The sequence below is a fragment of the Panthera onca genome, chromosome C1 (genome assembly GCF_046562875.1).
Source record: "Panthera onca isolate mPanOnc1 chromosome C1, mPanOnc1 haplotype 2, whole genome shotgun sequence".
Lineage (NCBI taxonomy): Eukaryota > Metazoa > Chordata > Mammalia > Carnivora > Felidae > Panthera > Panthera onca.
The window spans coordinates 43,747,611-43,764,176 of NC_138346.1; the positions used below are offsets into that span (position 1 = coordinate 43,747,611).

General features: G+C 41.0%; 1 protein-coding gene across 4 annotated transcripts in view; it reads right to left on the minus strand.

Annotated features, from left to right (window-relative positions):
• The window catches only part of MYO1B (myosin IB), a 188,250-nt gene that overhangs the window by 85,835 nt on the left and 85,849 nt on the right, over positions 1–16,566 (minus strand). For all 4 annotated transcript variants that reach the window (XM_060622446.3, XM_060622449.3, XM_060622448.3 and 1 more), the window contains exon 4: positions 15,548–15,642. In XM_060622446.3, coding sequence (XP_060478429.1) covers positions 15,548–15,642 — 95 coding nt within the window. The remainder of the gene's footprint in view (positions 1–15,547; positions 15,643–16,566) is intronic.

Consider the following 16,566-nt stretch of genomic DNA (forward strand, 5'->3'; position numbering starts at 1 on the left):
TTTTTAACGTTTATTTATTTTTGAGAGAAAGAGAGCATGAGGGGGAGAGGGACAGAGAGAGAGGGAGACACAGAATCAGAAGCAGGCTCCAGGCTCTGAGGTGTCAGCACAAAGCCCGATGTGGGGCTCAAATTCATGAGCTGTGAGATCACGACCTGAGCTGAAGTCGGACGCTCAACCAACTGAGCCACCCAGGCGACCCACAAAAGTATTTTCAAAGTTTAAAAGAACTGTTCTCCCCCAAAATATTTCCAAATCCGACTGGTCTGCTCACAACTAGACTAAATTAATGACTCTTCAACTCGGTTAAAACACTAACCAGCTAGGGGCGCCTGGATGGCTCAGTTCATTAAGAGTCCGACTCTTGGTTTCAGCTCAGGTCAGGACCTCGCAGTTCATGGGATCAAGCCCCGTGTCAGGCTCTGCACTGACAGTGTGGAGACTACTTAGGATTCTCTCTCTGCCCCTCTCCCATTCATGCTCCCTCTCTCCCTTAAAAATAAATAAATAAGCATTAAAAAACAAAAACCCTAAGCAGCTAATGTAAGGATTTGATAACAAGAAAGATAGCTTTTTCAGGGCACAGTTGTATTCATAGATTTCACTCGTAACTCTGAAAGGTAAACCGCTAAAAGAAGCTGGCTACCTGAGGCACATGAAGGTTTCTTAGCTCAAAGGAGGACAAGATTTGTTTTCAGTGATTTTATTCTTTGGTGTCTACCTATCAGCCTGTGGGCCCTCCCAGCATCTGCCTCCCAGAACCTGATCTTTTAATACTGTGTGCCAAGGAACATTAATAGATATTCAGGGGAAATGAGGTCCAAAGTCAACTGAATTTAGAGTCACAGTGAATTAGAGGAAGTGAAATGGGTTTCTTTTTAAAGGGTTTATCAGAGGATCATGTGCATTGTGGAATTCTGGAGAAGGATCTTGAATGCTACGTTTTCCAAACTGGTTTACCATGGAATCTGTTTCTCACTGAGCTGTCCTCATTCTGATTTTCCATACCAAGGTCTGGGAACAGCTCAACTATTAATTGTCAGCAGAATTCAACACACACCCTCATTTGGGCAGTTGAGGTTAGAAGACCAGTCGCCCAAATCTTGCTTTCTCTGAAGTCTGTGCACTGGTGCCACTGTCCAAGAGCAGGAAGCCTTCCTCAGGTGTGAGTGACGATACCTGTGCCCTCAGGTGTGTAAGGGGGCAAATGTCAACACTGTCATTTCTCACACTATGACAGGCAGGTGGCTTCCAGTCCCACTCCCCACCACGAGGTAATAAATGAACAAGTGGAATGCCACGTTGGGCACATTGCCAACACTTGCTTTAGGGTTTCAGAGCAACCCAAAAGCACTGACTAACAGAGCCACTGAGCACGAAGAATCTACGCAGATCACACGAAGCTCTCAAGGCCTAAGGTGACTGCTCACGGAGTACGAGCAAGTAGGGTTGTAGGAAAGTTAAAGGATCTCGTGGAGCCCTGAGAAATGACATGGGAGGCTGCGGACTTCTGCGATGGTCGGAGTTAAGTCTTCCTCCAATTTGCTTGCTGGGTAAAGAAAATAGGTCCAAATAGATTCTCCAGTAGTCTGTGATGACTGATTTCTATTGTCTCCTTTTAGGGACTGTAACCAAGAAACGCCAGTCTTTTCATCTTTGCGATTACCTTCCTCCAAAGGGCAGGGTCCCTTCCTTCACACACTGTCCACTGTGTAAAGTTCCCAAACCACATTTCCCACTGTTCTCGGGGTTTAAGTCTCTAAAAGCTGGGGAATTATACATGGACAATGGGTTTATATGTTATCACATGTCCTCTGACTTCTGGTGCCACAATTCCCTCCGCCCATCAGTCCAAACTAGAACTCTTTTTCTGGTCCCATCAGGGGATTTTCTTTCTAGACTCTCTGGCTTTCAAGTTCAAGTGACACTGCCCTCCCAATATATTCCTGACATCCGGTGCCGACAGGTCTCCAACTCGGGGCCACCTCTCCTGAATTGCCCACGTGTCCCAGCTCTGTACCGGCCTCTGAAGCAACTCACCTCCAGGCTTGCTTTCTCATCATTCTGCTTTCTCAGTGTTACCTTCATTCCCCATACTCACCTACACCCTCACATAGGTTACTATATTCTTTCTTGGCAAGAATTTCTGGCCTTTCAACTTAGTATACTATTAGAAGACTAAAAACATTCACAGGCACAAAACCTGTCTCAGATAGTGGCAACTACACTTAGACACACACACATACATAAACATATTTTAGGTGAAAAGGTAAGTTTCCTTTTAGGTAAACTGACAATAAATATCAGAAGTCAGGCTAAGCTGTTTTGCTTATTCCAATGATTATGGACCTCACTGCAGCCAAACCTCAAACTTCAGATACATGACCACACCAAATTCTCTAGAAATCCTGTTCTGGTCCAGGATGGACTCTAAGGAACAAAATGCTGGATGGGGAGGGGAGGGTGGGAATCAACCAAGAATCAAATCTGTCTGGTGGCTGTTGTAATTGACTTGGCCTCTCAGAGAATTTTTAACGGCTAGTATGAAACAGAATCAAGTTTTCTCAGAGTCAAATCTGTTAAAAAACGGTACAAGATGTAGATCTTTCGGAATCTGAATTGGACTTACATTACCTAGCTGTTGAATTGCATATAAACTCACAATATCTACTGAGATACAAAGATGAGTTAACTTCACTGAAATTAGGAATTACCTTTACTGACTCTATGTAAGTAATTCAAATACAATTTTTAAATACTGTTCAAGGATACTTATTCCTAAATTGTTAAAAAAAAGTTTGTACATTCAATTCTTCACTATCTTCAGGAAATCTAATACTGGGCTTATTTTAATAATTCATTTCTGGAAGCCAGGATTAAGAGTAGTTTTCTTTAAACAGTATCATGATCTCACAGAGACAACACTTATAATTTCTTTTCCTGACATAATACTTGCTCTTTAACTTAAGTAGTTCATGAGCTACTCACTACTTTAGAGAATTAAGTAGAACAGTAAGGAGAAGTTGCAAGCTCCAACATCATTTAGAAGACTGTTCTCATAATATTTCACCATGCTGGAAACAGGAAATAAGAGTCATCTCATGAAGCTTTCTGCTTCATTTCCCTTTGGCCCCTCTGTGCTGAAGTTCAAATAAATTTATATCTTCATTCACATAGATATTTATCCAAATCAAAACTTGCTGCAATAGCCTCTATGAATGAAATAGATTTCTAAGAATCAAGAATTATCATCTTCTGCATTTCAAAGTCTAGTTTTTGAGTTACGTTGACTGTTAACGGAAACCAACTAACCATGACCTTGGCAATCACAGCATAAAATTATAAGCATTTTCCAAAGAAACACAGACTGTGGATACTTTAATCCAGTAATCATACTAACAACAATGCCTTTCATGTATACTGTAAAAATATAAAATGATTCTATTTGAGACACAAAGGTATATTCTTCACGTGTACTCAAAATTCTAAAAGCACTGCTATTTTAGCCCTGAGTACACTGGCATTTAAAACTGGCAAAACATAACAGCATTTGCTTAGAATCAATTCTCAGCTCATCATTTTCTTTCACTCATATATAAATTTATGTACATATATATGTTTGAATGTAACTTGAACCCTAAAATTCATCAACAGTCAGACAAACAAAATACTGAGTCTTCAAAGTAAAAATTTCTTCTCACCAGAAAATGGTAGAACATCTAGGGCTTAATAGACACTCTGCACTAATGGGAAAATGGCCTACAACATTTTGATCCAGATCAAAATTCATTTCGACAAACAATGTAAAGGGGTTACAGAAGACAGTTTATGATTCTGGGCATTTTAAATTCCTGATAAGAAACACATGATAACTAATTTACCTCGGTATTCTCTGGTACCTTGCAAAAGGTTGTGAACAATATATATTATATGTTATTAGGCAATTATTACATAATAATTATATAGTAATATTTTTATGAACAAAAGCATCGTGAAGTAGCAGTAGGTGAATGAGAAGGGAAACACAAACATTTCAATGAAAGACATTTGCACCAAAACATCAAAACCGGGGCATGTTCACAGCAAGCTCCCGTGGACTTAGTCACTGTATCATGAAAAAAAAAAGTATGGGGGCACCTGGTTGGCTCAGTCGGTTAAGCCTCTGACTTCAGCTCAGGTCATGATCTCACGGCTTGTGAGTTCAAGCCCCACGTTGCGCTCTGTGCTGACAGCTCAGAGTCTGAAGTCTGCTTTGGATTCTGTGTGTGTGTCTCTCTCTCTGTTCCTCCCCCACTTGCACTCCGTGTCTCTCTCTCTCTCTCTCTCTCTCTCTCTCTCTCTCTCTCTCAAAAATAAATAAAGATTATGGGGCACCTGGGTGGCTCAGTTGGCTAAGCATCTGACTTCGGCTCAGGTCATGATCTCACGGCTTGTGAGTTCGACCCCCGTGTCAGGCTCTGTGCCGAAAGCTCAGAGCCTGGAGCCTGTTTCAGATTCTGTGTCCCCCTCTCTCTCTACCCTCCCCCATTCACGCTCTGTCTCTCTCTCTCAAAAATAAATAAACATTAAAAACTATTTTTTCTAAGGTATGAATATAAGCAAGGCTTATTCTGGGTTTTCTTCCCAGAATTTCTCCTAAATTCATCCAGGAATTAACAGGTATCCGTGTATCTGTTCATTGCACACGCAACACCATCGGTGTCACATATAGATCATATAACACGTACACATACAGCAAACAGAGAGAGCCACACATTCACACACAAAAAAAACCTGACAGATTCATCTGCTCCTATACCTCTCTATCTCCTTGGCTAGGATACCCAAGTTTTTCTAGGGACTGAGCTTACATAGGTCTGTTGGCCCAGGGACTTCAACAGTAAGACTCCCCAAGTCAACGAGGCCACCCTTGTGCACAATGAAACAAGGATGCTGCAACACAGAGGAACACCCTTCTTGGCAGTCATCTGTCTGCAATGCTGTCAAATGACCCAGCTGCAGCATATCCAAACTAACCGGACAGGCAACCGCAAACTGTTCCAAGCATGGGACACAACGCATGGGTCTTGCAATGAGAAACGCAGCCTTTACTCTAAGAGGAGTCATGACAGGCCACGTTTTATTGAAATACAACTATGTATACAAGTGGCTTTGCTTCTGAGAGTTGGCCACAAGGTCTCTGATAATTCATATAAAACGTGGATCGAGAGAGGCCTTTCTCACATGGGGAAGAAACAAAACAAAAGCTCACTGTATTTGGGGTTTCTGTTTGCTTAGCTATTCTGTTTCGATGTGATATCTCTGTAAAGAGATGCAAAGTAGTACAAGGTCATTTGGGGTTCAGAACCAAAGGTCTTAATGAGCAAGGCAGGCTCCATAACTCTTTTAGCAGACGGCTAGAGAGTTCCTAGAAACCAATGTAACTGTAAAATTAGAAACCAAATAATTCATAATGTTTTCTCACGTCAGGATCATCTTCTTAGGCCCACAGATTCATTTTGATGTCTTTGAAAAATGTAGTTACGATGATTCCTTCATGTTCTGCCCCCCTGCCCCCCCATCAGGGCTTGAATGATTCTCCATAAACTATCTGTATTCACGGTAGTGAATTCTGAGTTCACTGCCTAGAAATACTTGGGCACTTTTATGAGGCATGATGAATTTTTTATTTAGCACAGCAGTAATGAATTAAATAGGGCCCCAAAGGACTCAGAGTTCACGCCTCTCCCTGAGTGCCCACATTATATAATCATGCAGCATAAGAGTGTGCCCGATGCTTAAGCCCAATAACATCATCATCTGCCAAGGGGGTTTATAACCTCGTTAAATTAATTACTTCTTATAAACTAAGCCCTCTGATACTGCAGGGTACTTCTGTATAAGCTGTCAAGTAAAGATTCTTACTGAAAACAGACACTACGTATAAAGCACATAGCACACTCTGGGCCCTCAATAAATATTAGTTCTCTTCTTCTTTCATTTAATTAGTAACAAAATTTTTAGTGACTGTGTACTCAGAAACAATTTTAGTGGATAAGATGACGTGACATTTCAAAAACAGCCTGGCATCCCTCTTCGCCACATAACTAAACCCCCTCTCCAAATTCCTCACATTACCATGCTGCAATCTCTGTATTATTTTCCATCATTTCATTTTCCCGGAAGTAATCTCCATGAAACAGACATTAATTAATACATAAATTCTATACTTTACTGGAACGTATAGTCTAATGACAACTAAAACCTAGATAAAATTTGAAGCAATTTTTGTATCACTGCTTTCAAAATGAAAGAAAAGTAGGAAAAAATGGAATAAGTAAGCAAAGCACGATGTGTCCCTGGGGACAGAGGTAGGAGATGCTGCTGGGATCTAGAAACGAAAAGGAAGAACTTGTTAGCAGCTACCAAAGAGCATAGTTGAGTGGATATTTAAAAACAGCAACTCTTGGGATGCCTGGGTGGCTCAGTTGGTTAGGCGTCCAACTCTTGGTTTCAGCTCCGTCACAATCTCACAGCTTCGTGGGTTCAAGCCGGCATCAGGCTCTATGCTGACAGTGTGGAGCCTGCTTGGGGTTCTCTCGCTGTCCCTCTCTCTCTGCCCCTCCCCCACTCATGCTGTTTCCGTCTTTCTCAAAATAAACAAACTTTAAGAAAAGAAAAGAAAAGAAAAACAGCAACTCTCAGGAGTAGGGTCTACCTCCTGGCACTAGGAGGTTTAGTGATAATGGAAAACCAAAGCATCACAGGGTCCAGGAATCACAGCGGATCAAAATGGAGACAAATGCATCAAACGACCTCTAGGCAGTACTACCCAAAGAATGATCCAAAACCCCGTGCTACTGAAAGTTGGTTGTTCCATGGACTGTTACCAGTCTGCACATGAGAGTAGGCTCTCATAAGTTTTTACAGCAATTTGGTGATTCATTTTGCCTGTTTAAGCTAAAAAAAAAAAAAAAAATTAGAGATTGGTTCTTCCATACCTTTATTTCCTTTTTCTGGCATCAGTCAGGAAGAGATTTGGGAAGGAGAGAGACTGGTGTTCCACGGTAGAGGGTTTGAGAAGCGCTGTCCTAGCATGTGTATGGTACCCTCCTCCAGATTCCCACTCAAAGCAGTACCCAGAATGCTTTATTCTATTATAAACAGAATGGCCCCACTGGAGGGGAAAAGCAAAGGCCCTGACAAGCAGCTGTCTATTCTTATGACAGAGAACAAAGGGATCCAAGGAAGGACTAAATCTAGGGAAGACAGTTGGGAGAAAAGGATTCCAAGTGGCGAATGCGATATTGAAACCAAAAGGACAAGTTATTAATTTAAAAAAATATCAAGAGAAGAGAAAACTACAGAAAAGAAGAATGAACTCCACGCCACTAGATTTCCCCCAGAGGAATGAGGCATTTTTGTTTTTCTCAGAAAAGGATGAACACCAATCCTCTCAAATAGTACCAGCAACCTTCACTTTGTTTTTCAATAAGGAAGACACAAGAGCCCACCAGGCGATAGAATCTTTCTCCAGGAGGGAGCAGTGCAGTTTACGACACTCTGAGGAGGAGAAGGTCATACGCTGACATGGCTAATTAGCAGATGCGCTGTCTTCATGGAATGTATGTTCCAGCGGAGATGAAGATGTGGCCAACACCAATCAAACCAATGACCACAACCCACTTCTGATGACTCACTTAGGAACAAAGTGATACAATCAGACCCTCAAAAAATGTATCTTTAGTCACGATGAAGAATGAGTAAAAACTTAAAAAAAATTAATAGGCTTAGGAATATTTTCATCTCTTCCTCCTTCACACTTAAATAAAAAGAAAGGTGTGAAGTGAGTAGGCTTGTAGATACAGTCAAAAGGACTGGGGGAAGGGGCAGGCGGCATGAGATACACCACCGATACAAATGCTTTCTGTCAAGAGGCATAGTTTTTAACTTGCCTTGCTACCATTTTCATTGGTCAACTTGGAAACAAACAAGAAGCTGTACTGCTTCTAAGAATTAAATTGTTTCATAAGAAAGAACTGCTTAGTGATAGAAAAGAGGCAAACACTTTCTCCCAAGACACCAGTACCTACTGTACTACCTAAAGTACCTACTGTAAAGAAAGAGTTCTGAACAAAGACCTCACAAACTTCTGAGCAAATAGAGGTTTAAGAGCCCATACCCAGAGATTCAGATGAATGATCCAAAAACGGATGGGACATTAAATAATGAAATACTGTGTATATATAAAAAACTTCTTTTAACATTTATTCATTTTTGAGAGACAGAGCATGAGTAGGGGAGGGGCAGAGAGAGAGGGAGACACAGAATCTAAAGCAGGCCCCAGGCTCTGAGCTGCCAGCACAGAGCCCAATGCGGGGCTCAAACCCACGAACCGCAAGATCATGACCTGAGCTGAAGTCAGATGCTTAACAGACTGAGCCACCCAGGTGCCCCATAATACTATCTATATATAATACAGAGCAAAATTTTTAACAAAAAGTAGCACAAGGTGCAATTACCAAAAAGGAGAAAAGCATGAGAGAAAGGTGCAGAAGTAGGTAGGGACAAGATCACACAGAACCTTAACAAGCACACTGGATTTGACATTTATTTTAGTGCAACAGAAACCATTAAAAATTTTTATATAAAAAATACCTTGAGACAAATGAAAACAGAAAAACAATATACCAAAACTTTTGAGAAGCAACTTTTAAGAGGAAAGTTTATAGTCACAAGTGCATACAAGAATAAAGACCTCAAATAAACCTAATATTATACCTCAAGGAAGCAGAAAAAGAACAAACTAAGCTCAAAGTTAGCAGAAGGAAGGAAATAATACAGACTAGAACAGAAATAAATGAAACACAGAATTGGAAAATCACAAAAGATTAATAAAACTAAGAGCTGGTTCTTTGAAAAGATAAAGCAAACTGACAAACCTTTAGCTACATTAACCAAGAAAAAAGAGAGAGGACTCAAATAAATAAAATTATAAATGAAAGAGGAGACATTCAACAAATATCATGTAAATACAAAGAACCTGAAGAGACAGTACTCTGAACAGTTACATGCCAACAAACTGGACAACCTAGAAGAAAAGGATAAGTCCTAGAAACATGCAAACTACCAAGACTGAATCATAAAAAATAGAAAATGTAAACAGATTAATATCAAATAAGATTGAATCAATAATCAAAACCCCCCCCCCAAAAGAAAAACCCCAAATCAGATGGTTTCACTAGTGAATTCTACTAAACGTTTAGGGGAGAATTAACACCAGTCCCTCTCAGTCTTCCAACACACTCAAGAAGAGATAACTTCCAAACTCATTTGACAAGGACAGCATTACCCTGATACCAAAGCCAGATACTACAAGGAAACTGCAGATCAATATCCCTGATGAATACAGATGCCGAAATTCTCAGCAAAATACTACCAAACTGAATTCAACAGCTTGTGAAAAGGATCACACACCATCATCAAGTGGTATTCATCCCTGAGATGCAAGAATGGTTCAAACATATGCAAATCAATAAATGTGATACATCACATTAATAGAATAAGAAGATAAAAATCATCCGATCATCTCAAGAGACGCATAAAAGCATTTGACGAAATTCAATATCCTTTCATGATAAAAACTCTCAACTAACTGGGTATAGAAGGAATGTACCTCAACATAATAAAGGCCGTAAATGACATGCACACAGCTAATATCCTACTCAATGGTGACAGGTTGAAAGCTTTTCCTCTGAGATGAGGCCCAAGACAAGGCTGCCCACCCTCACCACTCCTATTCAACATAGCAGTAGAAGTCCTAGCCAGGGGAATTAGGCAAGGAAAAGAAATCAAAGACACCAGAATCAGAAAGAAAGAGGTAGAATTGTCTCTTTGTAGATGACATGATTTATATATGGAAAACTCTAAAGATGCCATAAAAAAAAGGTTATAATAAACTAAGTCAGTGAAGTTGTAGGATATAAGATAAACATACAAAAATCAGTTGTGTTTCTTTATGCTAACAACAAAGTATCTGAAAAAGAAATAAAACAATCCCATTCCCAAGAGCATCAAAAACAACAGAATACTTAGGAAAAATTTAACCAAAGAGGTGAATGATCTCTTCACTGAAAACATAAGACATTGGTAAAAGAAAATTAAAGAAGACACAATAAATGGAAAAATATCCTGTGTTCGTGCACTGGAAGAATTAATAGTATTAAAATGCCCATACTACCCAAAGTAATCTATAGATTCAACATAATCCCTATCAAAATTCCAATAGCATTTTTCACAGAAAAAGAAAAAGCAATCCTGAAATTCATATGGAACTACACAAGAGACCACAAATAGCAAAAGCAATCTTCAGAAAGAAGAACAAACCTGGAGGCATTACAATTCCTGATTTCAAACCACACTACAAAGCTATAGTAATCAAAATAGTATGGTACTTGCATAAAAACAGACACAAAGAGTCGTCAGGGTGGCTCAGTTCGTTGAACGTCTGACTTCAACTCAGGTCATGATCTCATGGTTTGTGAGTTTGAGCCCCGCGTCAGGCCCTGTGCTGACAGCTCAGAGCCTGGAGCCTGCTTCAGATTCTGTGTCTCCCTCTCTCTGCCCCTCCCTCCCTCATACTCTGTCTCTCTCTCTCTCTCTCTCAAAAATAAATAAACATTAAAAAAAATTTTTTTTGAAGACACATAAACCAAAGAAACAGAATAGAGAGCCCAGAAACGAAGCCATGTATGTTCAGTCAACTAATATTTAACAAGGGAGCCAAGAATACTCAATGGGGAAAAGATAGTCTTTTCAATAAATGGTGCCAGCAAAATTGGATATTCACACGCAAAAGAATAAAACTGAACCCTTATCTTATACCACTCACAAAAAGTAACTCAAAATGGACTAAACTTAAATGTAAGATCTTAAGCCATAAAAATCCTACAAGAAAACATACGGAAAAAGCCCTTTGATATTGGTCTTAGCCCTTTGATATTGTCTTGGCTATGACATGCAAAGCACAGACAGCAAAAACAAAACCACACAAGTGGGACTACGTCAAACAAAAAAGCTTCTACAGAGCCAAAGAAACAATCGATGAGAAAAGGCAATCTACAAAATGCATGAAATACTTGGCAAATCATGTATCTGATCATGTATCTAAAATATGTAACTAACTCCTACAACTCAATAGCAATAAATAATAATCATGATCTGATTAAAAATAGGGAAAGGACTTGAATAGATATTTTCCCACATAAGATATTCAAATGGCTACCAAGGACCTGAGGATGTAGTCAACATCACTAATTATCAGGGCAATGTAATTCAAAATTCCAATTCAAGAATGTAATTCAAAATTCCAATTCAGAGTTACAAAATTATCACCTCGCACTTGTTAGAATGGCCAAAATGAAGAAAAGCAAGAGACAACAAGCGTTGGAGAAAATGTGATGAAAAGGAAACCCTTGCACCCTTGGAGGGGATGTAAATTGGTACAACCACTATGGAGAACAGTACAGAGGTTCCTCAAAAGCTCAAAAACTCCCAATGATGGGACTAGTGTTCTTTTTTTTTTTTTTTTTTGTAAGTTTATTTATTTATTTTGAGAGACAGCACACGTGTGTGGGAGAGCAGGAGAGGGGTCAGAGAGAGAGGGGAGGGAGAAGGAGAGGGAGAGAGGGAGGAAGGAAGGGAGGGATGGAGAGAGAGACAGGGAGAGAGAGAGAGAGAGAGAGAGAGAGAGAGAGAAAGGGAGAAAGAGAGAGAGAATCCCAAGCAGACTCCTTGCTGCCAGAGTACAGCCCAACGCAGGGCTCCATCCCACAAACTGCAAGACCATGACCTGAGCCGAAACCAAGAGTTAGACGCTCAACCAACTGAGTCATCCAGGTGCTCTGGGATTAGTGTTCCTCTCTCTCTCTCTCTCTCTCTCTCTCTCTCTCTCACCCTCCCTCCCTCCCTTCCTCCCTCCCCCCCCCTTCCCTCCCTTTCTCCCTCCCCCTCTCCCACCATCTCCATCTCCCATGTGAGGAAACAGATAGAAGGTTCTCACCAGGAACCAAATCAGCAGGAACCTTGATCTTGGATATCCCAGCCTCCACGACTTAAAAATAAATGTCTGGGGGCTCCTGGGTGGCTCAGTAGGTTAAGTGTCTTGACTTCGGCTCAGGTCATGATCTGGCAGTCCGTGGGTTCAAGCCCTGCATCAGACTCTGCTGACGACTCGGCGCGTGGAGCTGCTTCAGATTCTATAGCTCCCTCTCTCTCTGCCCCTTCCCTGCTCTCTCACTCTCTCAAAACTAAATAAACATTAAAAAAGAAGGAAAGAAAGAAAATGAAATATCTGTTGTTTAGGCCGCCCTGTCTATGGTATGCTGTTAAAGCAGGCTGAACTGGCTAAGAAAAGTGGGGACTCTAGAGCTATATATACTACTTGTGCTCAAAATCTCATCTCTGCCATTTACTCACTGGGAAGTTTGGGCAACTTGGTTAACCTTTGTGTGGCTCAATTTCCCCATGATAAAAATGGGGGTAAGAAGAATACTTCTATGTGTAACACACTAAAGCACAATGCCCAGCACAATGGAAATACTTATGTAGGACAGCCACCCTTATTACCCAGTGGCATGGCAGTGGTTCTACGGGAAGGAACAGAATCAGAATTTGTCAGTTTCACAAGAGGCTATTAACAATGGTCTAAATTTATAAAAATAAAGATTCCATCAGTAAGCTTAAAATAACTTTGTTGGACAACACTAGATTGAGCACATCTGACCTACCAGAAGCTGACATACAAGAAACCTACAGTATCTTGCCTGATGGGAAGACTGGTAAGACTCAATACATACGCTATATTATATTAACAGAAGCCTGGTATCCATATTAAGAGAGCTAACAGTTTCCCCCATAACCAAGACCAAACTTGAAGTATTTATTCGGTTTATTTCTCTCCTTGGGATGTAATTTTATGAGGCATACTGACAAACAGGGATCATTCCAGAATAATATGACCATGATAGTGAGGGTTTTGAGAATGAGATCTGATCGTATTATATGCTCTTATAAGTACCCCGTACTTTTCCTTTTCTATATAAACTACATGTATACATGCGACATAGGTATATGTGTATATACAGTACCCATACTTGTGTACATGCACATGTAACAGAGTGCTATTGTCTATCTCCTGCACTAGATTACAAATTCAGTAAGGACAAGGATGGTGTCTGGCTCACCAACGTGTCACTAGTACTTAGTACAGTACTTTCACCTTATTAGTATTCCTTTAAGGTACTCAAAAATTACTTCCTGGATGAATGAGTAAATGAATGTGCATCACACAGGAAATTTTTGAAGGCCAAGGATGTTTAGACCTAGCAAGCTATGATGGATGACTTCAAATAACCGAATGACTGTCCTATAGAAAAGAAAGTACACTAATTTGGGAAGGTTCCAGACTGCAGAGTTAAGGCCACTAGGTAGAGGCAGAATTCAAATCTAGGTAAGAAAGAACTTGTGATAGCTGAATCTGTATGACAAATTTAGCAGGTTGCTTTACAAAGCAGTGAGTCCTCGAGGTGGCTCAGTCAGTTAAGCATCCAACTTCGGCTCAGGTCATGATCTCATGGTTAGTGGGTTCGAGCTCTGCATCGGGCTCTGTGCGGACAGCTCAGCCTGGAGCCTGCTTCAGATTCTCTGTCTCCCTCTCTATCTGCCCATCCCCTGCTCATGCTCTCTCTCTCTAAAATAAACAAACAATTAAAAAAATTGAAAACAAAACAAAGCAGTGATCCCTCCATCACCACAAAACAAGGGAGTTTGGGGGAACCTGGGTGGCTCAGTTGGTTAAGCATCTGACTTGGGCTCAGGTCATAATCTCACGGTTCATGAGTTCAAGCCCTGCATGGGGCTTTCTGCTGCCAATGCAGAGCCTGCTTCAGATCCTCTGTTTCTCTCTCTCTCTCTCTCTCTGCCCCTCCTTTGCTTGTGTGCATGTGCTCTCTCTCTCCCTCCCCTTCAAAATTAAATAAACATTTAAAAAACTTAAAAAACAAAAAAAGAAAATAAAACAAGGAGCTTGGCAGTTCTATGGGAAGGACCCTACAGTAGGTAGTCTACACCTACAATCCTTTCTAACCATACAAGACTGGGTCTTCTGTTACTTTACCTTCTTACATGCCAGTCTTTTCCTATTTCTGCCCATCCAGGGCCTAGAACCTCGCAAAGGAAGTGTGTACTTGCTATCTCTCTAAAGTACTCTAGGTAGTTGGATACACTTATCTACACTGGGGGCAGGGAGGGAATATTCCTAAAGAGAGCGGAGGAAGGAACAGGTGCAGAAGGGAAAGCCCTCTCAGAGCCGATAGTGAGATTTTAAAGGCGCACATCTTAGGAGGGGCTCATTTCAGTCAGTTGACTGAAATATCCATGGGCAACTTTCTTAATAATCAGAGACTCAAAGTATGCTAATCTAATCACTTCATAGCCAAGCAAAGTACAAACATTTAAATCCCAATCTGGCAAACTAGTAGAATCATCAGAATCTTGTGTATAAAACAAGAACATTTTACAGATAAAATCGTGAAAATACCATCTCCCTCACCATTCTCCTTCTTCAGGGCTTAGCACTTCCATCAGAGAAGCTCACTGACAACAGCAGTTTCAACCTGTCCCAGTCTGGACTCAGAGAGCACAGCTCTTTCGGACCTTTTCCAGGTGGCTGGGCATCATGTGTGAAATCACTTTTCACTCGAGAACATCAATCATACAAATTGTTTTTATTAAAAGCACATGAAAAACAGCACAATCTCTCCACTCGAGGGTTTGTTTTATGGAAAGGTGCCAATCCATCTAACAATATATAGAAAAATCTTGGGGCTCAGTAGGGTTGAGCATCTGACTTCGGCACAGGGCATGATATCACGGTTCATGAGTTCAAGCCCCACACTGGGCTTTGTACTGATAATGCAGAGCCTGCTTTGGATTCTCTGTCTCCCTCTCTCTGCCCCTCCCCAGCTGATGCTCTCTCTCTCTCTCAAAAATAAACAAACACTTAAATAAAGAAATAAATGTAAAAATATATAGAAATACTCAATTCGTTAGGCTTCAAAGACTTTATTCTAGAGTGAAATTAAGCATCTTTCTGGTGCCTTCCCTCCTCACTCTTTAGCAGAGATAAGATATGCCTGTGGTCTCCCAAAGCCCAAACAATTTGTCATTCCTCAGAAGTGGTAAGACTTCACAGGTCTGGTGTCTTACGGGAAAGGTAAGAGACCCTGAAGCGCTCAGACTGCACCAGAAGATCCAGAATCCAGAAACAGACTCCCATATTGGTTGAAATCCCTTTGACAGGTACCTGTTTCGTCATGTGAGAGATGGGGTAAGTCCTTCCCAGAGAACATTCCATGATCCGAATCAGCAGCCTCCCACAAAGGAGCGGTCACAGTGGCGCGGTGCAGCTTCATGCTAATGAGGCCCCCGCCCTCTTTGCTATACCATCATCTGTGCAGCACTGACCTTCTACAGAGGAGAAAGGAAGGTAGGCTGGGGCTGGCCTTACCTGTTTTTCCTGCTCCGCTTTCCCCGGTAATGAGAATACATTGGTCTTTATCTTGATCTCTTAGGGACCTGTATGCTTCATCTGACAGGGCAAAGCTGTAGGGGAGAATGGGAGAGAAGTCCTTAAAATTCAGCTCATTATTCATGTGTTTATGAGATGTAACTAGAGGCTCTTTAAAGGACACTGATATGCTGCAGATAGAAAGCCGAGACGTCAGATTTTATTTCCTTCAAATTCTTAAAGGAAATAAATAAACCCATCCATCCTTGTGGCCCATGGTCCCTTTTCCTTCACATCCTCTAGTAAACAAAGTGGTACTGACTTACCGTCCTCTAAAGATATGCTTTATTTAACCCACATGTGATACTTATGGTTCATTTTATTAAAATCTTGGCAATTCAGAGAACCAAGAAGAAAATGTCGCATCACATGCCCAACACTGGATGATGCAGTGGTTTTCAGGACAATACACTGGAATTTCAAAAAAATTTTTTTGAATGTTAGAAAAAGTTCTATCAAATGCCAAATGGCTGATATTACCATCATTGAGCTAAATACAGAACTACTGCCTTCACAAACAGATAACAAACTATAATGCCCACCAGAGGCAAGGAGGACCATGGGTCGGCCAGGGGTCTGCTCCAGTCCTAGGCCCTCAAGCTCCTCACAGAGCCCTGTGCTGACAACAGGGCCCCCTATCAAGACCAGGCCAGTCCCCAGGTTGATCTTCCTTGCCTCAAAATTTATAAATAAGGTAAAATTTGCCCCCTCCAGCTAAATGAAAAATAATTGTTTGGGTTTCTTTTTTTTTTAATGTTTACTTTTTTATTCTGAGAGAGAGCATGAGCAGGGGAGGGGCAGAGAGAAGCCCAAGCAGGCTTCACACTGTCAGTGCAGAGCCCGATGCGGGGCTTGATCTCACGATCAAGTGAGACCATGACCTGAGCTGATACCAAGAGTCAGACGCTCATCTGACTGAGCCACCCAGCCGCCCTTAACTGAGAAATAATTTTGACAAT